General features: G+C 47.1%; 1 protein-coding gene across 2 annotated transcripts in view; it reads left to right on the top strand.

Annotated features, from left to right (window-relative positions):
• The window catches only part of LOC119401291 (uncharacterized), a 51,374-nt gene that overhangs the window by 3,503 nt on the left and 20,769 nt on the right, over positions 1-27,102 (top strand). Inside the window, exons 4-15 of one of the 2 annotated variants that reach the window (XM_037667984.2) lie at positions 935-1,068; positions 2,451-2,577; positions 3,345-3,507; positions 5,494-5,777; positions 7,121-7,320; positions 9,851-10,133; positions 12,835-12,982; positions 16,808-16,947; positions 17,412-18,386; positions 18,446-18,496; positions 22,218-22,697; positions 24,200-24,556. In XM_037667984.2, the coding sequence (XP_037523912.1) occupies positions 935-1,068; positions 2,451-2,577; positions 3,345-3,507; positions 5,494-5,777; positions 7,121-7,320; positions 9,851-10,133; positions 12,835-12,982; positions 16,808-16,947; positions 17,412-18,386; positions 18,446-18,496; positions 22,218-22,697; positions 24,200-24,556 (3,342 nt within the window). Of the gene's footprint in view, positions 1-934; positions 1,069-2,450; positions 2,578-3,344; positions 3,508-5,493; positions 5,778-7,120; positions 7,321-9,850; positions 10,134-12,834; positions 12,983-16,807; positions 16,948-17,411; positions 18,387-18,433; positions 18,497-22,217; positions 22,698-24,199; positions 24,557-27,102 lie in introns of both variants that reach the window. The other variant, XM_037667983.2, reaches the window with a different exon arrangement.

The following is a 27,102-nucleotide window of genomic DNA, read 5'->3' as shown; positions in this document are numbered from 1 at the left end:
TCCGCCCAGTACTATATTACACCCGCCACGGTGGTCAAGTGGTTATGGTGCTTGACTGCCGACCCGAAGGTCGCGGGAATCCCGGCCGCAGGCGGCCGCATTTCGATAGAGGCAAAATGCTAGAGGACCGTGTACTTAGATTTAGGTGCACGTTAAAGAACCCTAGGTGGTCGAAATTTCTGGAGCCCTCCACTACGGTGTCTCTCAGAATCATATCGGGGTTTTAGGACGTAAAACCCCAACAATTATCAATATATTTAAAAAAAGGGGGACAGGGGGTGAAAGCTCTTCACGAGGTTCCCACCCCTTTTAGAGCAGGAGATTGTGGTCTTGCATAAAAGCACATGGTCAGTTTAGTTCAACTTACAGTGTACAGTAATATATAAACGATAGTTGCGTATCGTCTTGGGCAGTTCACGAAAACACGAAAATATAAAAATATTGGAGCCATCCCACTCCTCGAATGTGGATGACTAGCGAAGCTGTGGTACATTACACAGGGTTAGACATTGGCACATGTATTTTCATAATTTGGTAATGGCAGTGACGATAGCTTTGTGATCACTGTTGTATATCAACAGGGAAATAAGCTTCAAGAGACGTTCAAACACATAGAGCATCAGTCTGCCGAAATTTGTTGCAATCACGTTAGAATATTTTTAATGCCTCGATCACAATTTCTGTACAAACTGATTTACTACGCACTCTGTTGCACTATTGCTAAAACTGTACTGCGGTTTATTTGTGCTCGTTTTAGTGTTTAGTTTGTCCACAGGTGCTTTTCTTTAACGCTTCGAACCTGTTCATGTAGTTCTCACGGTTATAAAGCCACCGCAGTGAAAACTGCGTAATATTTACTCCGCATTAGTCACATATATTTCGCAGGTCAATATTGTAATCACAGGCGTCGCCTCCTCTCGTGCACGCTTTTCAGATGACATCGTCGATGCCACCGTGTTCCTCCGCAACGAAAAGAACTTCCATACCATGTTCCTTGTCCTTATCATTCGCACTGGCCTCACTGCCAAGCTGGTCGCCTACGAAGTGGACGCCGCTGGAGAATCATTGGTCAGTTCTACAAGTTACAAGCACGCCCGGCATGTTCGCGCCCTGTTTGCTACGTGTGCCGAAATGGCGCTTCTAATCACGTTACCCATGACGTAATGCCGTTGCAGTTGCTAGGAAATTTTAGTGAGATGGAAACATTCTGTCGAACAGACAAATGACAGGTCTGGTTCGCTTCCGCTTCAGTTAAACTGGGGTTTTTGCCGGGATCACGACCGGAGTTAACTATTACGGCGTACTTTTGCCAGCCCTCGATGTTGCGGAAAAACTCCACAATTCCGCGTATCTGCGCGCCTATAAAAATATTGCAATATGAGAGTGAAACCGGGCGAGCTTGATAATCGATGAGCCCAGTTACATGCACTTCACTCCCGTTCGAATGATGAGGCGCTTACGTCAGAGGCGTAGCCAGAATTTTTCGGGGGGGGGGGGTTCAACCATACTTTATGTATGTTCGTGCGTGCGTTTGTATGTGTGCGTGTATATATACGCAAGCAAAATTGAAAAATATCGGGGGGGGGGGGGGGGGCTGAACCCCCCAACCCCCCCCCCCCCCCTGGCTTACGTGACACGTAACTGTTTTGCAAATATGTCTTGCCGGTGTGGTTGACTGGGGTGCTGTCGAGTCTGGCCGGTAAGCTTTAAATTCGTAAACATTTCTGGATACCTGGGCAAGTACCTCGCGAACACGGTGTCGGTAACGCGGAAAAGCGTGACACTTTGTACCCCGTAAGAATACATAGGGCTCCATAGAAAATGCACGGTAAAGCCCGTGTTGGGGACTGTGTCAACGTAAAGTTTTGTGGGTGTGCCAGCTTGAAATGTTTTCTCGATCGGATAGAAGCACGTGACATGAGTGCCATGAGGGCGCACATGCGTACAGCTAAGTGAGCGATTTTCGATCTGTAACTGTTCTCACACATCCATATAGCCCAACGAGTTGATATATAGCCCGGCGATTTTGTTCAACAGCCTTAAACTCTACCACTTAGCTACAAAGCTTTGCGTGAAGGCAGACATCTTGGGAGGCTGCATATGCGCATTCGCGTGACGGTTTGCACTTGTATGCCATGTCCTGTTTGTATATTATGAATTGGAGGTGATCATTTCTTCAGGTTCAGCTTGCTTTCATAACGCAGTTATAGAATTATAGACATGCGTTCTATACATGTCGTATGCATTTCAGTTGCAATGCTAGCTCGAATTTCCATCGCCGCCTGGCGTTACGCTTCTAGTCGCATTACATTTGTGAAAATACAGGACTAGCTACGTCAAATAAAACTCGGTCATCAAAAACATTACTGTGTGCTATGTTCCACTTGTAATTGTTTTAGATCTCCTCATAATGTCGTGTTCGTTTACCTCTCTCTCTCCCTGCCGGACAGCTCTACTCTCTGCAAATGAACGAGGTTCCCACCAAGGTTCGCTGGCTCCAGTCCCAGCAGGAAGGGGCGCTCGTGCTGCTCTTTCCTTCCGTGTACGCGGACGTCGGTTTCACAGACATACGCCAAGGTGACGGTCCATTTCTGCCATAACACCCGGGCCTCTTCATATTGGAGCGCTTCTGTTCAGACCATATTGTTATTCACCCGAGTTTGAGTGTCGACTAAATTAATCTGTCTTCGAAATTGACGGCCTCCCAATTACTCGTAATACTTTCAGCTGTTTTTTCAAATTCCGTTAACTACGTGTTGTTAGTTACGTTAGCTGCGTTAGTTACGTGTTGCGTAACTGTCATTCGGGTGTTTGTACCGTGTTTTCTTAGGCAATATCTTTTTTTCGATCGCCTGTGAATTTGATGAAGCGCAGTCACTGAGCTCGAATACTTTCACAGTGAACTTAACTTTCTTTCTTGCCCTTTTGACCTTGCCTTCACTACGCTCGTGCCTTAACATGTCAGACCAACTAGCCCATTGCATCGTGCTGAGGTTTTAGGAAATTTGTTGATAGCATGATAGAGCTAGGTCTTCACATGCAAAACTGAGAAGGGAAGCGGAGGAAGGGTACTTGTTTCGGTTGCCAGTCCTTCCTTTCTTAAACTGCGGACACGTATTAGTCTATATTAAACATAATACTCGCTAGTAGAGACTGCAGCTGGCGTTGTTGGTCTTTCTGCTAGTCCGTGTCCTCGTTTGCCAGTACTATGTTCCATAGTTATAACCTTGAAATACTACCTTAGTTATGACCTTGAAATACCAGTACTATGTTCCATAGTTACAACCTCACTTGAAATGTTCACTCCACTGTCAATAACTCGAGTTACTCCCGATGCCACACAGGTGGCACGGTATTGAGCCACGTCGTCAAAATCCACGTTCCGATGGCCGTGGACATGGAGACCACCACCATATCCGGTTACGGCTACGTCGCAGTCAACAACGCGTCCTCTGTGCTGGTCTACCGTGCCGACGACCTCGCAAGCAACTTCAAGGTCTTCGACGTGTGAGTACCGCTTTTCGGACAGCTTTAAGTCTTTGGTTAGGGCGCTGCATACTTCAGAAAGGTTTTCCTTCCTATCTGCTGTGAACATGTATACTTTGTGCTCTGCTTGCCTCCACAAGAATGACTACGAGCTAACTTTTTAACGCCTCGGGTGTCAAGCGCGACAGTTTATTTGATGGACATCCGCACAGTATTATATCTATTAGACGGTAACCTTGAACAATATTCAGAGACCATAGTTTTGCACGCCGCAGCAACAAAACGCAAAGAAAAGCACGGCTGCGATATTTCAAGATTAGTGGTCTGATCGATTGTCCGTGACATAGAGTGTCACTGCGTCGGCGAAATTGGTAGACTTTCTTTTATCAATTATACTGCTGACCCGCAGGTCGCGGGATCGAATCCCAGCCGTGGCGGCCGCAATTTCGATGGAGGCGAAAATGCTTGAGGCCCGTGTACTTAGATTTAGTTACCCCAGGTGGTCGAAATTTCCAGAGCCCTCCACTACGGACGTCCCTCAAAATCATATCGTGGTTTTGGGACGTTAAACCCCAACAGTATTATAATATATTATCAATAATTACCTCCCATTTCCCATTGCCCGGTGCAGACTGCCCACCTGCCTTTGTATTGACTAACCACCGTGGATTTAAACTGCGTTCAATAGAGATAATATTTCCTACGTATGTTACAGGGTTGTTGTATCCTCGCTTTTTGGTATGTAGTGCCGCAACTGCTCAGAAAGCACGGCGGATTCTCGTGTATTCTGCAAGCGCTTCGGTGCCTCTAACGGGTGAACATTTGAAATAAAGAACAGCGCTATCCTTCATGCAGTCCTGCTAGTTTCCATTTGTGCACGTCTCTACTGTGGCTGGCCATCAATTTTCTATCTGGCGTCATCGCCATGTTTACCTGAAAGAACAGATATTTGAAAAACGCTGTCATCATCCGTTTGAAGTGCCAAACTACAAGGAGAGCATAAGTTTCTTGTGAAGTGCAGCATGGCGTATTTGTCCGGACCAGGACACATCTTCCTCGCAAGCAGAGCTTTCTTTCCGAGAAACCTTACACGTTTGCTTGTAGTTTCGTGCAGGTGATAAGCAATCGTTGAACAGGGAATGGCGCTGGAGCCGACGTTTAGACAAATTGCCTTGACGAAAACGAGTCCACTTGTCGAAACGTCGGCTCTAGCGGCATTCGGTGTTCAATGATTTCTCATCGCTTCAAGCCTCCGTGTTCCCTTGAACTTGTTTTTCTGGATAACAGGTAGAGCAATTTCTGTTTTATGAACCTTCCTTTCTATTTCTAGCTTGCAAAGATCTGAATTTATAATTTCTTCAGGTATACTTATACGTTTCCGTTAACATGCGGATCTCCATTTCATCGTGCCATCACCGTAAGTCCTCTTCACATCCTTGCCCATTCGTGCAGTATATAGCTATAGGCCAGACGCACTGCACATAATGGGCGGCCGACCTCTCCGCCTTTCTGTCGTTGTTTCTCCCTCCGCAGTTACTGTGTTCTTCCCATTCTCCGTCCTTCCTCGTGCTTAAAGGGACGCTGAAGTGAACTATGAATCGGTTTACATTGGTAAATTACACTCCGAGAACTCTAATGCCGCTAATTTCACCGTCATAGGTTTATTAAGGGGAAAAAAAATCAGTCAGTTTCATTTTTAAATTGTGCGCCGACATCTCCGCGCGAAATTTCCCGAAACTTAGCATGTCCCCTCAGAGGGCAATGTATTTCATTTTTACTGATTGGGAACTAAGTAGGATTTAGTTGACGCCGTCCAAATCTACGACGTCACGGCGTTTGCTGCGGGAATGTCAAGCTGACGTCGCCTACCGCATTTTCTTTGTGCGCGTTTTCTCGCTTACCAAACTTCTTCCCGCGGCAAGCAGGGTGATTTTTGACTTGTAATTTACTGAGATCAGAAAAATAGTTTTCTCTCGCGTCCCTTCAAAAGCAGCGCGCATAATGCAGGTTACACGGTGCCGATCTGACGGACGTGTCCCTGTTCCGCGTGGGCTTCGACAACGTGCTGGCCGTGGCGGGTCTCCGGGAGCAGTTCCTGTACGTCTGGCGCGGTGGCGGCTTCTTCCTGCGACAGGTGCTCAAGGTGCCGCGTGCCATCCAGTGGCACCCCGTGGGCGTGGACTCGTGTCGCGATGACGTCATACTCGCCCTGGCCACCATGGACGCCTCGTATCCTCTGCGGCTTCACACCTGGTCCTCCAGGCTCAGGCGATTCCAGGAGGTGGACAGAGGCAAGTCGGCCGTTTTTTGGCAATTCAGTGAAGCCATAGCGCTAAAAACACAGGGACCAAGGAAGAGGACAGGACGCGCGTACGTCCTGTCCTCTTCCTTGGTCCCTGTGTTTTCAGCGCTATGGCTTCATTGAATGTACCGAACCAAGTAACCCATGGGTGTGTGCTAATGGTTTTTGGCGAGCCTGTGTGCAGAAACGGCATCAGACTCAAAGCCCTTCTTCGAAACTAATTGAATGCTACTTAAGTTTTTAGCGGTTCTTCTGGGAAGCGCATTTTCTCTCCAGGTAACGAACGCAGAGGTCAAGAGGAACAGAGGATATCTTTTTGTCTGTTTGTTACAACCACTGAAATAAACTCGCAGGGTCCCTCTTGCATTCGTCTAAGGCGAGTCGAAGGCTAAAGCACTCCAGTATGGCTATTTTACCGTTCACTGTATATCGACGTCAAGCTTTCAGTAATTAACTCGCTGATTACATTCGGTAATTAGTTAGAACTTTTAGTCATTAAACTCTCACTAATTAACTCACTCAGTTTGCATTGATATAATTAGCACGCTGATCACTTAGTTTACTTTGATTATCGTCGTGTGTATGCGCTGTCATGCTTCACTCGCTTTCGTACGGCTTTCGCTCCCTTGGACGTCGCGTGATCTTTTTGCTTCACTTCTCTCGTGCCCGGCCACGGTGGCCGCATTTCGATGCGGGCGAGAACACTCGTGTCCTTAGATTTAGCTGCACATTAAAGAACCCCAGGTGGTCGAAATTGACCCGGAGCGCCTCTCCCTACGGTGTGCCTCATCATTTTTTTAACAATACTGTGGGCATTTGAGGCACTTCATCGTCTGTACATGACCATCATTACATGGTGTTTTTCATCATCGCTTGTGGGGGACACATCTTGAGATTGTTCTGTGCCTCGATGTGATCGGTTCACCGCGTTTTCAAGGCGTATTAAAGCGCGTCAAATGCAAGTGGAGGTGCGGGGTAACTGCGGCTACTTGTGCGTACGTTGGTGGGGGCGGACCTCTCGTCCCTAGGCTGTCTTTCTTGCGAGGGTCTTTACAGAGAGGCAGGGCCCGTAGCCAGGAATTTTTTTCGGGGGGGGGGGGGGGAGCATATTTATCGTTTATCGTTGGATCTAGAAATCATAGTGGTTTGAAGCATCACGTAAAACGCGAGCAATCATTTATTACTTCTTCCACGCCTGCTTTTCGTTCACGCTCGCATGAGGTATGCAAGGCTTTTACCTTAATAAACCTTGAATGTTTGAAAACGGGTATTTGTCCCACTCATTTATATCGGCATGAACTAACGGTGATCTCCTCTGATTCGCGGTTTCAGGTACCGTCCCCTTCGGCGGTTTTGTCCTTCTCAAGGACAGTCTGTCATCGTTCAGCATCAAGGACAACGCTTGGATGTTTTTCACCGATGCCACCAAGGGCACTCCCAAATCAATCATGGTCTCCACCAAGGTCATACTTCTGTCAAACCCGGTTCAAGAAAAAGGCTCTCAACTGGTACTTCGCATGACAATGCTCAAGGTCAGTGGCACGCATACTTGACCTTTGTTTAGAATAAGAGAGCTAAGCTATACTTGGAACGTATTCATGTTAGAGACAGGGCGCGCAAACACGGACACAAGAGAGAAGTCAAGAGACCACAAACGCCGTGGTTTCTTGACTTCTCTTGTGTCCATGTTTGCACGCCCTGTCTTTTTAACGTGAATAACCGTTGCATCTTTCTAAAGCTTCGCATAGGCCAAGGGTCTCAATCCTCAGCCCGCGGGCCGAATTCACGAAGTCTCCCACAAGGGCTGGGATAGCGCAGGGGGAGGATGGCTCAGCAAAACGTCAGCTCGTGTTGCCATTTGAAAGGCCTTTCCCATATATCATGTATGGGTCCTTTCTGAATATGATTTAACGTCAGGTTTCGAGAAACTTGTGACACATGAGGACCGCATGGGGTGCCTCACGAAAACAATGCTTGAGACCAGACACGTCAGTGGAGCTCAGCTATTCAGAAAAAATGAATGGGATGAAGACGGTCATGTGCGAGCCGGGCCTCTTGCGGCATGCGGGCCGCGTGTTTGAGACCCCCGGCAAAAGCGAATTCACGCAGTACAAAGCTGCTTTCTTAGGTGTAACTACATTCGAATGATAGTTGTTTTTTTTAACACGAAAGTGTTTTATGCCGGGGTCCACCAAGGCTTCAGTGACGTATTTCCGTCACGGAAATGACGTCAAAAAATATACACGATCAGATGGCAAAGAAAGAGTTCCGTCAACGGGCATCGAACCCACGACCGCTCGGTCCGCAACAACAGATGCCGGGCACGCTATCCACTGCGCCACGGTCACAGACTCCAGAGGCTTTACAAACGCGCCTTTTATATCTACCACTCTCCCGGTCGGCGGGGTGGTGTTGCCCTCTGGGAGCGGTAAAGTAAAGTAATTCGTCATTACTGTGGCCTCCACGATTAGCACCTGCAACGCCTCACACGTCCCTCCCATTCAGCGCGTTTTCAATAGAAGTTCAATTTTGTCAATGCCTTAACACACCGCGAGGTGGCGACCTTAGCCAAGCGTCGTAAAAGCGTCGGCCTCAATCATAGCTCTGCAACGCGCGCCTGCCGCGCGTTGCAGCCGCGGCCGGGCTACCGGGGCAGCGCGACGCGCTTTGCGTTTCCCTCTAGTCCGGCCGTGATGTTCAATGACATTTTAACATGCCGCGTGATGGCGGCCAACAGTTCTTCAATCATACTTGGGCGACCAAGTCCTGCGTCCAATATGCGACGCTCTTCTGGCTATCACAACTAGTTCTCTGATTACGCTTTCACCGTTACCTACTACAGCTACCACAAGGGTTTGTTAATCATTTAGCAGGAACGTTAGTCGTCGGGATGGAGATGTACCACCAATCATCAAAGTGGGCACATCCACGTTAAACGGTGCTGTAGCTGCCAGACATAAATATACATCGTGTAAACTCTCTTATAGCTATGTACAGCAAACATTCAGTTACTTCGGTAAGGGCACGCTTTACTTTCGTGTTATTCCGATTCCTATGACGGAGGGATCAACCATGTTTTTTTTCTTGAGCTTTATATGCTACTGCTGTCCAACATCCGAGGAGATACTTACGCCACACGCTAATGACACAACGGTTCCGGCGTGACTTTTCTGCTGCACCGCACAGAAGGTGCTACTGCCCTCTTCGAAGCCAGTTATTGGAAATTGGACATCATTGGCCTTTATTCTGTTATTAAAAACCACAAAACATTTATTACAACGCATGTCAGTAGTCCATATAGTAACCTTACGACTGTGATGGACTGGTTGCTAGAATATTCAGCTGCTAAGCATAAGGGCGCGGGTTCGATCCCTGGCCACGGGGGTCGCACTGCGATGACTGCAAAACTCGGAAAAACCTGTACACTTACATTTAGGTGGGCATTAAATAATCTTAGCTGGTCGAAATTAATCCGCATTCTCTCATTACGACTTTTACGAATTGCCTTACAATCATATTGTGACGGTGGATCGCGTTTATTCACGAAATGTGGTAGTTGGGTAAAGTAGGTTCTTAAACTGTGGCGCGCTCACAGACCGGGGGAATTGGCCATGAACCGCGCAGTAGTGGGCGGTAATGCAGTGGTATAGCTCAGCTTCGGTCTCCTCTCCGTCCAGTCAACGCTAGCCCATTTCGCTATTCTGGCTTTGGCCCATATATCTTTATGCAGTTTTATTCCATAGTGGCCTCTCGACTGGCCTTTCTTTAATATGTTAGCCGCAGTGAACCCCCTGGTATCTGCTGTCGTTATTAGCTTCAAGGTTCAGTTTACCGTGGTCACAACAGATAACGAGCAACTTTAGGAAAACATGACCTTGCATAACGTAGTTATACTAGTGGCTTGCCCTCATGTGGCCGCTGACCAACACGCGTGTCACAAATAGTCTCCGTACATTGTTGCTAGTTTCCAGGCTTGTTTTGCCGGGTTAATTGATGCAATAGATTTGTTTGTCATTTAGTTTTGCATTGCGGAATCTCACCGGGCCTTTTCCCACCGGCCAGGATCAACTGGACAAGCAGCAGGCTCTCTTAGGGCAAGCGTCCAACACCCTGCGGCATGCCGTATCGACCAAGGCCGCGGTGAACGTGGTCCAGGTGAAACAGGTCGTCAGGTCTGTCCTCGTCAATGGCCCAGTCTCCATGGGGTTCGCCAAGTTGCCCCAAGGCTTGTCCATGGAGGGCTCTAAGGTCTCCATGAGTGAGCTCCACAGCAAGATGCCCGAGCTCCAGAAGGCGATGAGCGACATCGGGTTCCGAATCCGCAAGCTCATTTCGGCTCTCAAAGGTCATTTACCTGCCGTTTATCTCCTTCAATCACGGTTGACAGATCTCACTGCGCGATTTGTATTTGCCCATTCTGCCTAGTAGATCCTCAAAGAAACACTCCCCTTAATGTGCTCTCGCATTCAACAACCGGCGAACCCAATGCGATTCTGGTTCGCTTCAAACTGCGCAGTATCCTACATGGTCACTTTACTAAAGGCGATACCACGTCTGCCGGGGTTTCTGACGTGCCACGCTCCGTCAGCGATGGTGACGGAATAGTCGTTAATTGGAGGGGTTCGAAGCGAGGTGACGGTTGGGGAGTTAGAAACTATTCGTTAACGTCGAATTTCGAAATAAATACTTTCAGTAGTGGAATTGGCATTCGTTTTATGCAGAGAAATATTTTTTTTAATTGGATCTTGACAAAAAGTTTACTCGGTAGTCTATTTTCAAGGTATTATAATTCAGAGCATGACGTTAATTCCGCCGATTCGACTTTTGCTCCATGGTCTGTTGTAATTGGGGGTGCAAATACTGCCAAAGTAGGGCAAGTTTTGTTACCATAGATTGCGTGTATAATCCACTCTAAAACGTAAAAAAAATTGCTTGCTGGGCTAGTTGTTTCATTGCAACACGTGTGACAGCGCGAAAAAATGGAAAGGGCACTCTGTGTTCCTCCTTTCCACGTTCTCGCGCTGTTACACGAGTTCAGAAAAAATTTATTCGGTGAGAGAATAATTTGCACACTTTTCCTTGTGCCGTGGCTTCACGGCAGCACGTTCTTTATCACCGTGAAGCCACCTTTTCAGGCGAATTGTGCGTGGGAAAGCGTATGTTCTTTTGCTTCGCGAACATTTCGGAAACCAGGAGTACTAGTATTCGAGCCGATGCGAACATTGAATTCTGTATTTGACCAAATATTCGAAAACTCCGAATATTTGCTCAAGTCTAGTGCCGGGAGATGAAAAGAGCAGCCGAGGACGGGAAGGAATAAGTGCCGTGACGAAATTCGCAAGTTTGCAGGCATAAAATATAATCTTTGCCTTGCAGGAATCATAAGATAGAATTAAAATAATTTACGAGTACTCGCGAGAAAACGTGCAAAGAATTTACTTACCATCTCTGCTTTATTGCAACGGTGTCTGAGCCTCGTTTTAAAATTAGTGGCATTTACTACTGAATCGTAACTCGTTCCTGAAAGCGTTGTTATGCAACTTCTCTCCCTTGCTCACTGCCCAAACCGCACAGTTGGCCATAGTAATATCTCCTCTAAAAGTCATCTTGAGTTCTCCGGGACGGAGCGTCGTTGCATTAACATTGGGGCGAGGACTGGAGAGGAAGACATGCTTTGCTCTGTGTATCGACGTTCTGTCGACAGTTTGGTGCGTGTAAATGCACTCATTACAATTAGTCATGTTTTATTCGTGCAATTATGTCAGAAGTAAACAGACAAGCAGCTTTGCAATCGCGAAGGTTGCTTCATGTTGTATTTTCAGCTGCAGAAACTCCTTATCTTATTCTCATGACGTGCCTCGGTTTTGGTTACGCTATATTTGCCCACTTTATTAATTGTAAGAGGTCGTTTTTCAATACAGATGCACCTAAAAATTGCTTCTAATTAGACGCGGTAGCTCCATAGAAAAAAATTAGCGCAGCTTGCAGTAAGTAGCGCAAGGCTGGACCACAGCAGAACTGGTGGGCACCCAAGTGGCCTTGGCGCTAGGCTTTTACCCTCTCGCCCCTTGCTGTACTATAGTGTACTACATGGCTGTGCTTGCTCTCGCCAAGAATTTTTCTCTCTTTCTCTCTCTGTTTCTCTCTCTGTACTCATTCTCTCACCCATCAGTTATTGCATCCCACGCCGGAGAAATGAGCGCACGTGTTGTGGAAGCGAAGCGGAAGACAATGAAGAGATCGCGTGCCAGTTCATGATGACAATTTTTCATCTGCGACACACGGCCTACTTCGAGCGCTACACCTCTGCTGTAAAAACGAGAAACGGCGCGAACCACAGGACAACAGGACAGAGACAAACTACGCGCTGAACTTAAGTCCAGCGCTTAGTCCTGTTGCCCTGTGGTTCGTTCTGTTTCTCCTTTTCTATGGACGTGTACAAACAGGCCGAAATATTCACTAGTGCGGTGACTATATTGACATCGTAACAACCACATAGATCATCGGCAATGGAGTTGAAAAGTTCCGCTGAAATCCTTCAAGAAATGACATCAGTTTTGCTCATTGACAGGATTCCAGCGCACATGGCGCGAATTCATATTGCTGACACTTCAAGCAAACTCTCTTGTAACAAACGTTAGCTACTGAAGTCAAAAGCTGGCGCCATTGCTTTCGATGTCCTTGTCTGTCTACATATTTATAGTTGCAGTTATATGTAGTATTTACATCCTCCTTACCGCCTAATGGGTCGGACGAGGTGTCATCTTATAAACGACTATGCCAGAGAAACTCCGCTAAACCTCATTTCCCAAGTCTCGCTCGAAGTGATCTGCAATCCTAGGCATATATACGTTGTTTATCAATGCTTTAGCTTGTCTCTTTCAATTTGTACATGGCTCTACAGTGTGGTTGTTTCGTTGACTTATATCCCTTCAGTGATGGATCTTAACGCTGTAGTTGCGCACGAAGTCTGTTTCTCCAAGTCTGTCGGGAATATTTTGTACGTCGCTCTGACTGTTCACTGGCGTGCTTACTTGTTTTCACAGATGCTGTGTTCAAGAATAAGCCAGCCACTATCACCGCACCAAAGGTACTTCAAGGTCACTTATCGACGCCACTCTTGAAATCTGTGGAAGCGAACATCGGTTCAATCCACGGCGTATCTGTCGCCGAACTGTTCAGGAACCTTTACTGGTATGTGCCGCACCAGCATCTTTTAATAATATACAGCAAAACGTCATTGCAACTAAATGAGTTATAACGAAGTATTCGATGTTAAGTTAAATATTTTTGAGGTTCACGTAGATACTTGTATTTGAAGCCTCGTTTTAACGAAGTAAAATTGTCGCGTCAATGGAAATAACGAACTTCGTTTCAAACAGAGAAAAAAATTGGCCGCGTATCTGCGTGATTCGCTGCAAATGTCGTCTAAAGACGATAGAAGAGGCGCTGCGTGAGATATGGACGCCATCTGGCAATACGTCGGGAAACATGAGTGTTGTGTTGCGGGCTGGTAGTCCCGGCGCAGCAGCAGGCGAAGACCGGCGGTGACCAACGCGACCGGCGGGGACGCCAGCCAGCCCGAACACGCGATTTGGCGCGAAGCGCTGAAGCAGAAGAAACGTCCGCACTCAACGAGTACTCTCCACACACTTTCATTTACACGTCGCCTGGGTAAAACAGGAATGCCAGAGCGGCGCCCCATGGCATTCGTACTGTGCAATACAGAACCGAAACCGAAACACAATGAGCTCGTGCAGAGGGCACGAAGGAAGGAAAGTTTCAGCGCAGTCGCATTTTCAGCGTAGCTTAAGAAACTAGGGTCTTTATAATTACGTATGTATGCATTTTCTAATAAAGGAACACACCACCTAATACTTGCCTAGTGATGTTGCGCCTCAGATATGCGTAATGTTTGCTTTTTGATCGACAATATACACAAATATGAACCTCGTCAGCCGTTCAAGATGGCTGGCCATTGGGCAAGTGGTTCAACTTTGGCCGAGTGGCTGAATCGAGTGACGTGCCGACAAACAGAAAGACAGACAGACCAAAATTTCTCCGTTTAAGTATCCCAAGAAAGACTATAGTCTTTAAAAGCGCGGTTTAGTGCCTACTACGTCGTTCCCTTTTATTTTTTTGCCAGTGTCAACAACGGTGACGCTACGGAACGGGGAAATTGCGCGCGACGTGACGTGACTGCAAAGCGAAGACCAGGGCAATAGGAATGTTCATGAGGCCAGCATCTCAACGGCCACGCAGATTCTAGACGTGGTTGATTTGTTGTCGTTTCCACGATGCGCGCAATGGCGGCGGTCATGGACTGCAGGCAAAGGCGGCATGCCTCAGCACAATACAATGACTGAGCTTTCTCCAAAGCAGTTTTTATTTTGCAGGGCTTCGGCTGTGGTGAACATTCATTGTAGTAATAAACCCCTTCTTCCAAGGATATGGGCGGTAAGGGTAGAAAATGGTTTATAACGAACTTAAAATGTACCGGAAGGCTAGTTGATTCATCATTATAACGAATGGCAGCGCACAGCCCGTTAAAAGACGAACAGTACGAAACAAAGGGAGCGCTCGTGCTGTCCTTTTGTTTCGTGTTCGCCCGTTCACCCGCTGCGCGCTGCCTTTCGCTATAAAGTTTATAACGAAGCAAGCTTTATATTGAAAAAAGTGCACCAAACTGGTCTGGTTGGTGGATAATTACACAGGGAACAAACAGCGCTAGACACGGGACGGTGAAACTAACAACCACTGGTTTATTTCATTTCCCAGCCATAAACCAGTGGTTGTTAGTTCACTGCCCTGTCCGTCGTTCTATCACCGCCTCGTGTCTAGCGCTGCTTGTTTTATATTTACGTAAGTTCGGCTTCTCCTTCGTCTGTTATAACGAAATTGAACTGTATTGGTTGCCGTTTGACTGCTTCACTGACGTCTACTATACCTGGCGACAACTTTCTGTGGCAGCACAGCCAAGGCTACGCAACCGAACCACGCACTTTTTTACTACGCTTCTGTATGTAGTCCGCGAACGCTAGCTTTTGCTAAATACGTAGCATAAGAGAAAACATAAAAAGAAAAGAAATAGGTATTACGTTCAAGATTGCTTGCATTGAAAGCAAGAATGATTATCCCATAAAGGATTTGCGATTTTTGCTCTTTCGAGTTTTCAGGTTTTCTGGTGTCCATTTCACGTTTTCCGTCCCCACTAAACAACGATGGCGTCGCTCGGCTGCAACAGGTGCACATCGAAGCTTGCAAGTGAGCATAAGCGCGTGTCCGTTATATAGGTGATCTGTGTTCGTCGACCAGAAAGAAACGAAGACAGCGGTGGGTTGTGTGCAAGTGATACCACCATCGCAAGTGGGTCTCTCATCGCGATAGCTTCCTTGACAGTGACGACGGCTACCTGCAAGTCTTCAGCAAAAAGAGCCGCTTGAAAGCAAAACTGCTATTGGAAACAGTACGTAAAATAAGTGGCCCATTTCATAAATTTCGTTGCATACATGGTCGGTATTTCGATTGCCCACTATTACTGATGCAGTCGAGCCGAAGATTGCGTCTAACACCGTGCCCGTCGGCGTCTACGGCGGGAGGCGTTTTGGCGCTTTGCAATGAGAGCGATTTACGGTGACAAAATAACCCGTGCACAGCTTTGCCTCGGCAACAGACGCGTTCATGTCTATTACGCGACTGACAGCGTGATTTTTAATGTGAAAAAAAAAAAGCATTCTTGACCACGCGAGTAAGGAACGCGTTTCACCCGTTTGTAATCGCAAGCGTGAGACGCCCGCTCCTGACCGGTCGTAGCCAAGATATCTGCTGCCTTTCGATGCCTTCGCGTCTCCTGACAAAATAACGTGAGTGTCTCCAGAAAGTTATTGCGTCTCCAAATGTAGGAAAACGACGATGTGGACCCTGTGTGCACCGAAGTTCAGAAAATGGCTTGTTACGTTTGCGTAAGATTTCCAATTGCGCAGTTACTGCTTGGCCGCAGCTTTTTCTTTTTTTCTTTGAAAAGTAAAACCGACCGCTTTAATAAAGCTGATTCCTGTGTTCCTTCGCAATACAAAACATTCTATCGCTTTCCCAAAAAAGAAGTGTAAACAATACCAAATGGTGCTCGCTTTGCACGTGTACTTGAACCGCTAGCACAGCGTTATAGTATTTGATTTGCAGAAGAGCTCAGCAATGATTCGAGGTATTTGTTCTGCATCCTTAAGTATATGAAGTCATGTGGTAGATTTCGATTACATCTGTGAATAAACTGTCTGCATAAATTTCCAAATAACATCACGAGCCATGAATACTCGCATGAAAACGCACATGTTCTATGCGCTCGCGAAACCAAAACCGAAATCGCCCGCGAACGGACTTCTTGGCGTAGTAACACATGTGCAGAAGCTCCGCCCACGTAGCTTTGGCTGTGCTGCCACAGAAAGTTGTCGCCAGGTATAGTGAACCTTGCACCTCAGCTACATAAGCTCGAGTCAATATCCCGTTGCGCAGACTTGACGAAACGATGTGGACAGCATCTTTGTGATGAGTGGCAGTTTACTCTCTGAATTAACGAAAGAAGGGGAATTCCGAGGGCTCGTTTCTGTTACGATCAAATGAATCGAACAATTGCGCCAGGAAAGCGTAGGGGACGTTAATTTTTGTACTTAACTGCAGTGTACTAATTGCGACGTGAATTGAAATTAATTGAAGCGGAGAAAAAATCAACCATTCCATCGGTGGGATCTGAACCCACAACCTTCGAGTTCGAAGGTTGTGGGTTCAGCGGCACTGCAGTTAAATATAATTAACGTCATCTATGCTTTCCTGGCGTAATATTCTGCTTGATTCGTGTAGTCTTTTTTTTTTTTCGGAAACGTGTACTCAGAACCATCCTAGATTTGATTGGTACGACCGTATTTTGCTTTTTTTCATCTCAGCCTTACTGTGTCCGATTAGAGACCACAGTATTTCTGGAGATACATCTGTGAGGGCTGAGGCCTAGTTTTCTTCGTGCAGGATGAACAAGCCGACCACCATAACGGGAAGAATAACCTTGACGAGGCCTGCAAGAATAAGGTCTTCGCTCCAGTCACCATCAATAAACGGAATAAATCTCGCCAATGCAGTCACAACTTACAGACATCACACGATAAGCGGTAAGTTCAGTGTTTGACTGTTTTCACTTATGAGCAGCAGTGTAGTCAGAAATATGTTGGGGCTGGTGCCCGACCCCCCTCTACGTTGTCGCGCTCAATGTGCCTTGTAACGCGGGAGCGCGTGGCGTCACGAGTTCAGAAATCGCGCGTGGCTTCAACTTGCCTTCATTTTCCTAAGTGAATATTTTATCCCCAAGAGAAGATGATTTAGTTGTGAAAATAAGGGCTAGTGCGAGCCATGGGCGATCTTTCACCTCGCGAGGCCACGCGCTGCCGTGTTAAGTCATATTGAGCGCCACTGAATGTTAGTGGGTGTTTGTATGTGTTTGCGTATATATACACACCCACAATGTAAATATTTAGGAGAAGGAGGAGGGGGGAGGTGCTGAACCCCCCAGAGCAACCCCCTGAATGCGCGCCTCTTTTATGAAGGTCAGAAGCTAAAGAGATTTTCTTTTCTACAGGACCTACAACGTTTGCAAGTCCTCTAGTCATCTCCAAGGACTCCCTTCTGGAAGGAAGGTTGAACGGCCTCAAATTGAGCGACCTGGTGACACTGACCGGAACGCACTACATCACTGCTCCCAAAAATTTGACCTCTGTGAAGGTCCTCCAAGAATTGTCAGCTCAAACGGTGGACGGCGTCGACTTGACGAAAGTTGCAGCGACAACCATGAACGCCATCGATGAGCAGACGGCGGAGGGATCCTTCACGTTCACGCGAAACTTGCGCGTCGCGTCCATCTCGACGCCAATCGTCAACGGCATCAAAGTTGCCGACATCGCGGAGCGCTTCGTCAGAATCAACGCTCCCGCGATAATCACCGGCGTCAAACACTTCGTCAGTACTTTCGACGCCCTACAAGACGTCAGTCTTCGGGGAAGGCTTAACAAGCTCGCAATACCTGGCGATCTCCTGCTCAGGGACGCCGAGCAATTCGTGCGGGCACCAAAGCGGTTCAACAGACTAATCACTACCGTAATCAACGTTGAAGGCAAAGTTAGCGGGGTAGCCCTTCCGGGAGACATCTACCGCCTCACCGACGAGGGCCCCATCGACGTACCGCTCGCCTTCGCCAACGGGTTCCAGGCGCAGCGGGATGTTGTCGTTGCTGGCACGGTCGACAACGTAGACATTTCAGAGTTCGCTGCCTACGCTTCCAAGCAACCCGAAAAAGTCGTGAAGACCAACGTAGTCTTCAAGGCGCCCGTTTTCGTTAAGAAGTCCGTCAGGGTTCATGCTAAGGTGAACAGCGTGCTGCTTGATGCCCTTTATAAGGACGCCATTTTCCCCACCAACGAGTCTACGTTGGTCATGACGGGCCAGAAGACTTTCCACAAGGGAGCCAAAATAACACGAATGACGGTCAAAGGCAGTGTGAATGGTTACAACTTGTTGGAGGACTTTGTGGCCACGGAGGACCACCAAGACATCAATGGTAAGGTCTTTTGAACCTAAGTACCGCAACCTAATAATAATCCTCAGTTTTGATTTCAGGAATAAAAACCTTCACGGGACCGGTCGTGTTCGAGAAGGACCTGACATCAAGTAAGCGATCATTGCATACCCGGTGTTTGCGGAGCCGTATTCCTTTAGCAGTGCTCGGATCGAACTCATCCATGAAGAAAGCAGTATTCTTTAAACTGAAATAAAAAAAAAAAACGCCAGGTCTGCGCGGAAAGCGCAGCACAGTCACAGCGAAAGTGCGAAGAGTGGCATTTCGAGTCCGTTATAAACTCTTGTGACTACTAATACAAGTACACTAGCAACGTACCCACTACGCCACAAATCATAATTTTTTTTTTGAAGTTGGGAAGCACCCACCACGCCATTACACGTCGTTCTGCGGAGAAGCGAGGTACCATCTGTAAGGCATTATGTGCAATTTCTTCATGCAACGCCTGATGACAATGAAGAATTATGACTGAGCCTTTTGTAATGGGTTGGAAGCTTTAAAGGACCCACTAGTTACGTAATTCGCATTGTGTGAAGTCCGGTCGTTATTTCACTTTCCCACCACGCTTTATAACATACGCTAACACGAGAAAGAGATAGAGGGAGGGAATTAACTTTATTGAGACCCTGAGGAAATGGATCATGGGAGCCTTATGGGCTTCCTTGGCAACCAATAGCAGTGCACTTGCGAGGAACTCGCTACGCTATAAATCATAATTTTTTTTTTTTGTAGTGAAGCAGCCACTACGCAATTTTTCGTCATTCTGCGGAGAACCATGGTACTTGCTAAACACCTGTAAGGTATTATGAGCACATTGTTGATGCAGTGGCTGATGACGATGAAGAATTATGGCAGAGCTCTTTGTAATGGGTTGGAACCCACTTGTTGCGCAATTCGCATTGTGTGACGCCTGATTACAGAATTCGCGTTGTGTGACGCTTGGTTGTTTGTTAATGTGGTTCCTTCCCGAAATGAAGCCTGTAGAGGGTCTTTTTGCAAAGCAGTTTAAAGCACCGGCATGGCTCTGAGGTAGAATACTGGGCTTCCGCGCAGAGGGCCCAAGTTCGAACCTCTTTCCATCCTAGAAATTTTTTATTTAGTTTTTTTTTTTTATTTAGAGCGATAGTGGTTGCGGACACCGCCGGCGGCGGACAACTGCGGCGCCAAAAGCGGCCCTTGTGATCTCATAACAGCTTTCGCCTTAACCCCTTAAGTGCTTTATTTTTTTGAAAATTTCCCAACCAAAAGTGCCTATTTTTTTTATTGATGATTTCAAATCTGATTGTACTAAAAAGCAGCTTGTCGATGTTGAAAAAATTATTTGTACCACATACTTAGTCAAATCAAAACACGGAATAACGCAAGGGTGCCTGTTGCAGCTCGTGCACCAAGATCGAGTATCCTTGCTCAATTTTTTCGTTTTCTCCTCGCTTCCGAGAGCAAACAAAGCACATCTGAAGAAACTGCTGAATATATTCCATAATGTCATCTGGCAATGACAGGTTGAAAGTCTTGCCTGGAATCGCCAAGAATGGAAAGCGAGGAGGCTTCCCAGGAGGATTGTCCACATCAAGCAGGATCCACTGGCAAGCACTCGCGATGTTCGCTTCCGAGCTGTTTCCATCATCACCGGAGGAGATGCTCAATTCGTTGCCTTCGCTGTCTCCACTTCCGGACACAAGATAGACATCTGTATCCGAATGATCACCACTCGAAGAAGATGAGGAAAATGAAAAGCCTCTTTTTCGTGTTGACGAGCCAGTTATCATGGGTGACCGCTACCGCAGGCCATCTTTTCATACAAAAACCGCGATCTTTCCGCTGGAGAAAAATTAATTGCCAAGTAAATGCTGCCATCTGGTGGATTACATGCAATCTAAGCTGTAGAAGAGCGCCTCTTGTCTAGAACGCTAGAGGGGAGTACCTATTCCGCTAGGACGAGCTCTGCTCGTCCAAAGCAGTTTGGGGACAGTTTGGGCAGGACGAGCTCTGCTCGTCCAAAGCAGTTAAGGGGTTTTAAAACTGCGCAGGGGATGGAGCACAAGTAGACAGGACGAGCGCAGACTAACAACTGGATTTATTGACAACACCAAACTTCTACTTCTCACAACGAACATGCGCACAAGCACTCGCCACAGTATCGCGCACCATCTTAAAGGCCTTATATCTACCGCAAATATTCAAGCTCGCTCTTATGTAAGTAAACTGAAGGTTGAATGATACGCTTCTCTGGGCCAAGTCTCATAAGCACGGACGTTTCCAGTATTTCACATGCTCTTTTTCCTCTGGCACGCCCCAGCAATATTTTCATAAAGTGGCTTGTTTCAATTAGCGCAGTGGCCTACAATGAATCGCCAAGTGTTTTACACTATCAGAACTTGCAGCATATAAATGCTCCAACAGGCGCTTAAGCAAGTTCCCAATAAATCAGTTGTTAGTATGCGCTCGTCCTGTCTACGTCTGATCACATGTGCTTCGTCCCCTGCGCAGTTTTATTTCAGTTCCAATGTCGTATCAAATAGCCCCCCCCCCCCCCCCCCCCCCCCTCCCACGCACTTTACTTGAGTTCGGCCTTCTTTAACCGAGATTTCTTCGCGTGCAATCTAAAATCGTACACATGTCAAGTTATTAGATGTAATTATACGCACTAAATTAAATCTAAATGTACGTAAGCTGAACAGTAGCAATACGAATAAGCTTATCCAAGCAGCATAATGCATACATCGGTTGTTAATACGATCATGTTCACTGACGATTTCATCAGGCATTCCTGAATCGCTGATGAGAATCAAAATTTTAAAATCCTTTACATATCTGTGCAGGCGTTGCAAGCACGTTAACACGCCCGTTTTCTACAACTACGAATCGTCAGACGTCAGGCAGTAAGGTTTGCGAGATATGACTCTACTTTTCCAATTTAGTGTATCAATATGCTGGAGGTAGCCAAAGGTATACCAATAGTACATTTAATTCGAGGCTTTGCCTACTTTGATTGCACAAACCTTAATTGTGAATGAGTGTCCCGTAATTTCTGGTCCTTACAGGCCTCAGCCTCCAGCGGGAACACTCGCTGTCCAGTAAAATTTGACCATGGCACGATGAACACCATAAAATGAGATATCGCGAAGTAAAAGCATGCCACTGTAATAAAGTGGACAGCTGGGCAATTAGGTACGGATTCACGATGTTAAACAGCGCAAGTGACAAGGGACAGCTTGACAAAACAGGGCAGGCGCTGACTCGCATAAGTTTACGTACTGTTCAGTTTTAACTGGCTTGCTGTGGAAAGGTTGAGGTTTACTTCGGCTACTCCATTTCTATAAGTTCTGCCGTGAAAAAACAAATGAACAAGTGAAAAAAAAAACTTATAGCAAACAAACAGGTTAAAAATAACACGGTAATGTACAGTTCGCCTGCAGGAGTTCACACTGCAATATAACGTTCACAAGCACTCATTTCTATCCAAGTTCTGCCCACAGTATACGGACTAACACATCATTTCCTATATAGCAACACAGAGCTGTTCATCACAAGCGCTTATCTAGTCCACTAAGTCTTTAAGGAAGATGTTCGCCTTTTGCTGAAGACGTGTTTCAGGCCACGGTCCAAGTAATTATTGTAATGTGAGAGGGAGTCTGTCCAAACTTGCCAGTTAATCACATGCGATCGGACAATATATGCAGTGGCACACGAAACGCGAGGAAAAAAATGCGATACACATTATACATTGTTACTTTGCTACCATCATCCCAATGTGCCACCAAGATATGCTAATGTCACTGTAATCTCGCCATCATTTGCGCATTGTTTCAGATGTTGGCGTTGTCGACGGAGTTCCGCTCTTCAAGCTTTTCGCTGGCCGAATAACTCTTCACAGCGAGCAGAACATCACAGCCGAGCCGCTGTTCCTGAACACCGTGAGAGTGAAACGCCTCTACGTTTCGGGCACAGTTCAGGGGCTCTCCGTGCCCAGAGACTTCGTTCTCAAGTCCACTCCGCAAAAGATCTACGGACTGAAACACATGGCTCGAGGCATGTCCGCTGCTCTCGTCGATTCTCGCATGCACGCAACCGTCCGAGGCTTGTTCGGTGGCGTCGACATCGTGGAAATAAACAAGCGCCGTATCCCACTGTCCACCGGTCAACTGCTGACCGGGGAGTTCGCCATTGGCAACGTCACGACGCCGTTCCTTAACGCCGCGTGGATGAACGGCCGGCCGGTTCAGTCATTCCTGAGGAACGTCATGTCGAAGACCAAGCCCCAAGTAGTGGCTGCTCCGAAGACGTTTTCCGGTGAGTTGGCCTATTTTTTCCGCTTTAATACTCTCGTATACTTACAATCATTGGAAAGCTAGTGATATATTACCCTAATAAAATCTAGACGCAACTCAATGTGGCACTTTGGCCTGGTTGATAGATTACGAGCTGCGGACATAACGCGGGTTGTGGACCAGGACGGACGTGTCCTATATCCTCGCCCGTAATGCTGTCTGCCCGAACTGTCGACTTGTTCTATAATAAAAGCACGTTGGCGCACACTTTCTAACATTCATTTCGCGTAAATTTAAGTCAGTCATATCGATATCTTCAAAACACCGCCGCATTTTCTTCCCTTGAGTTGTAAAACACAGAAAAGTAGATAGCTAGTGTTACGATGTGGAGTGCACACATCAGCGCGTGCTTCGTACAGTGCAGAATCTGCAATAAAATCAGTTCAGTCGACCGAGAAAAAAAATGGCTTTCGCCTTCGAGCACCCTTAGGCAAATGCATAAGGGGCCGTGTGACTTCGTTTTCGTCGTAGCAATCACCTTTATGAAACCGTAAGGCACCGAAGGAAGAAAACAGAAAAGGCAAGGGAGGTTCACCAGAAAAAAAACTTCGGGTTGGCTACCCTGCACTGGGGGATTAGGGAAGGGGAGCAGAAAGATGAGTGAAGGGAAGAGAGGCCGAGAACTCACTGCTGCCTGTGGGATTGCACCACAAGTCAGAGGCGTTCTCACAAGCCCGTCGTCCTCAAAAAGCACAACAGTGCTTTCACTGCCTTGTGGGCCGTCGAGAGACGTGGACGATGCTGTAGCAGCATCTGCACGGAAAGTGGCCGATTATCCAGTCGCCGCATTGCGTTCGAGAGTACTTCTCTCAGAGGCAAAACGAGGACAGTGGCACAGCAAGTGTTCGATGTCTTCTTCGGTGCCGCAAACATCGCATGCCACACTGTCAGTCATTCCGATTAACGTTGTATATGCCTTCGTAAAAGCAACTCCTAACCAAAGGTGATAGAGAAGCGAAGCTTCGCGTCGATGGAGGCCGGATGGAGGCCGGAGTTGAAGTGAAGGGTTCAGTTCATGCAGTCTGGTATGCCCTATGTTTGGCGCGTTCCGCTCCGTCAGTGAGAGACTGCAGGCCAGTTGTCGAATCTGTCCTTGAAAGCGGAATTGGAACGATGTTTCGTAAGGCACCGAGATTATTCAGTAGCGTATCTCCTGTCGCTATAGTTGATACATCACAATGAAAACAGATGCGTAAAACGACCCACGGACTCAGCAGTGATGCGAAATCATTGAACATGGAATTTCGCTGGAGCAAACGTTTCGACAAGAGCCGTTTACTTCGGCAGGGCAGCAAATTCTCTTGTTGAAACGTTGGCTCCCGCGACTTGAAGTGCTCAACGATTTTTCTTCACTTCAGCCTCCCACCTTTCCCGGAACTTTCTTGTATACGGACTAGGCAGGACACTTGTGTTCATGCGCCTCTAACAGTTTCCAGCAATGAAGATAATGCGTTCCCGTTGCAGCGGTCTTGAAGGCGATCTCTCCCGTGACAACCGTGCAAGGAGTGAACGGCGTCAACCTGGCAGAGGTGAACTCCAACGCAGTCACTCTGCGAGGTCAGTCCGTGGTCAGCGCCCGCGTCGCGCTGCGAGACCCGTTCGAAGTCATGGGTCACCTGAGCATCCACGGCACCCTGGACGGCCGGGACCTTCGCGCCTTCGAGGCCGACGCGGTGCCCAAGCGCGGCTGGGTCTCCATCGCCGGCAACTGCGTCTTCTACCGCGGCTTCTCTGTGCGTGGCAACATCGCCGCCGACACGGTCAACGACCTCATGTTCTCCTACGACGTGCTCCTCAAGAACGCCGACCAGAGCATCAAGGGCAAGTTCTATCTTCTCTTTGCCCTTTCGCGATGTCGGTGTGTGGTGTCCCGGTTGGTTGGTTGGTTGAAAAACTTTATTTGTAGGGGTGTGCGAATATCAAATTTTTCGAATACGAATCGAATATCGAAAAGGAAAAATGCCCCCACAGTAACAATATTTTAACATATAGCTCTTTGAAAAAAAAAAAAACATTAACAGCCTGACTGGCAACAAAACATACGCTGCTATCTCCAGAACACAATGTCCAGGCTAGCACAATGCACATCACAACACAAGCAAATATCACGGCACAATGGAAGTAATGACTAAATGTTATCATGAAGAAATATGAGTTGCTCCACATGATCAGGCAGCAGGCGCTCCCTTCTAACAGGGACACCCCCCCCTGCCACGGACAAGCCACGCTCGCTTGAAACAGAAGTGGCTGGTATAGGGAGGTACATGGGGCAAAGCTTTGCCAGACTGGGGTATCTGAAGGTGCCTACAGTCCGCCACCAGTCACGTGGGTCACTGTCTTTCTTCAGAAGTGGTCCCGCATAGTGAACGAGTGTTAGTGCGGCACGTTACGGCCGCATAATATAGAAAATGTATGGTTACATGCAAGGAGGTTAAAATAAAATTTGCTGGAGTGGAGGAGGCGCCCCTCAGCTGAAGCCGCGTGCCGCCATCTTGCCATAGGCAGAAAGCGAGCCTACCGCAACGCATGCCGCAGCGGCCGCACAGATGTTCTAGCTGTTCTCTGGCGTGGTGGCGTCCGGACGTTGTTGGATACATCGTGCGTTGCGTACGGCTGTATAAATCGAGCGAAAAGGTACTCTGGGATGAAGTTTCAGTTGTAAGCAGAACATTTCGAGCTCGATGAAAACTTCTCTATATGCCGGAACACATGCTGACAGCTCGCAGTCCGTCTCTAATTTCACATCTGACGGTCATTCTTTTTTCCTAACCGGTTTCGTAAGGACTCAAATGTTCGAAGCACGTCGGGGCAGGCTGTTTGACGGGAAGTCTGGAAGCCAAAAGACGGCGATCGTATATGTTAGAGGCACTTTTCGCCAAATTATTTCGACGGGACTAGGCTGCGACCTGGGAGTTCTTCGACTAGCTGGGCTTGGCGCATTTGTAAAACACTTGCAAAACCCAGTGATACACATCCTTGTGCTTGCTGATACCACTGGTGTGGAGCGCGAATAGGAAAATAACGCACCGCTTGCTATTCCTTGAAATTATATAAATAGGCGAGATTTCGTTATCGGCGGCCCTGTTCGTGCTATAAAAGGGTAGCTCGCAACTACGAGGTTATGTAACGTCATTTGGACAATATACAAGGACATGTTTTTTCTTACATTCGTGCATTTTTTCGTTATATTTGTATTTGCTTTATGCAGTGCAGCGAGTAAAACCAGCAGGTCTGAACTGTGCAGTGCTCTTTCCAGCTGCAAATAAAGCGACCTAACCGATCGCCCAGGGGTACTCCGGCCGTTAGATGCGTTCAAATGGCAAAAAGTTGTTGAAGATGTGACAGTTGCATCACTTATACGGCAGCATTACGAAAAAATGCTTCATCTTTTCCAAGAAGAGATAAAACAGCTCAAGATGAAAATTCTGCAGCAGAAAAATTGCACACTAACCAAAAAGAGCGAGGCTCGATCCTCAAGCGATGATAAAGGAGAGCAAGGATCAAAAGCTCATGTCTGAGTAGGGCAGGGTGATGTTCCCTGCAGCCTTCTCCCATACATACAGCAACCCCTAGGGCACGAAAAGACCAGAAAGGCACGTATTCCATCCGAGCTGCGGGCGTTTGCGTTAACGCTGTACTTCTGTTCTCCCTCAGCTTACGAGTATGTACGCACGAAGTTTAATCGCACTGTCAGCAGAGCGCTCTATACGAGAACGGTGTACAGAATTCTATCAAAGGAAATGCTGGTTTCACAGATGAGTCACTGCCTCGAAAAAGCTAGCCCAATGCCGCACAAAAACACTACTGTACTTAGATTGTTGATGACAAATGAGAAAACAGGTTGAGATTGTGGGCGACTAAACGGTTAGATATGCGGACTTTGGGACTGGAATACATGATGACAGACTATGCTCGTTGGCTTAAACTTATGACTTATGCCACTTGGACGTTTTTAATTGATTCATTGACAGGGTAAGAGAGAGCGGCCGAGCCTACGAAGTAGTATCGAAAAGGCTGTATCTATTGAAATAGTGTCGACTGCAAGCTGATGCCCTTGAAGCACGTCCATGCAAAGCCAAAACTATTCGTTTTGGAGATTTTGAGCTTGTCTTGACAAAAGAGATGGCTTTCGAGCCTTGACGAATATATATCCTTCGGTGCTTTGGACCCACATTTATATTCCGCTCAAAGAAAGTGGCCAAACTCCATATATGCATAAGACTCCGTCACATGAACGAAATAAACAGGAAAATGAATGCCGAGAATGCTGCTCTTACAAGGATAATTATTTAAAAAAAAAACAGTGATACAGGCCCTTCGGTGTGCATGCTTGCAAGAAAAACGCCAAAAGAAACAAAATAAAACTG

This window comes from Rhipicephalus sanguineus, chromosome 8 (assembly GCF_013339695.2).
Source record: "Rhipicephalus sanguineus isolate Rsan-2018 chromosome 8, BIME_Rsan_1.4, whole genome shotgun sequence".
NCBI lineage: Eukaryota > Metazoa > Arthropoda > Arachnida > Ixodida > Ixodidae > Rhipicephalus > Rhipicephalus sanguineus.
This window is presented reverse-complemented; position numbering and strand designations above follow the sequence as displayed.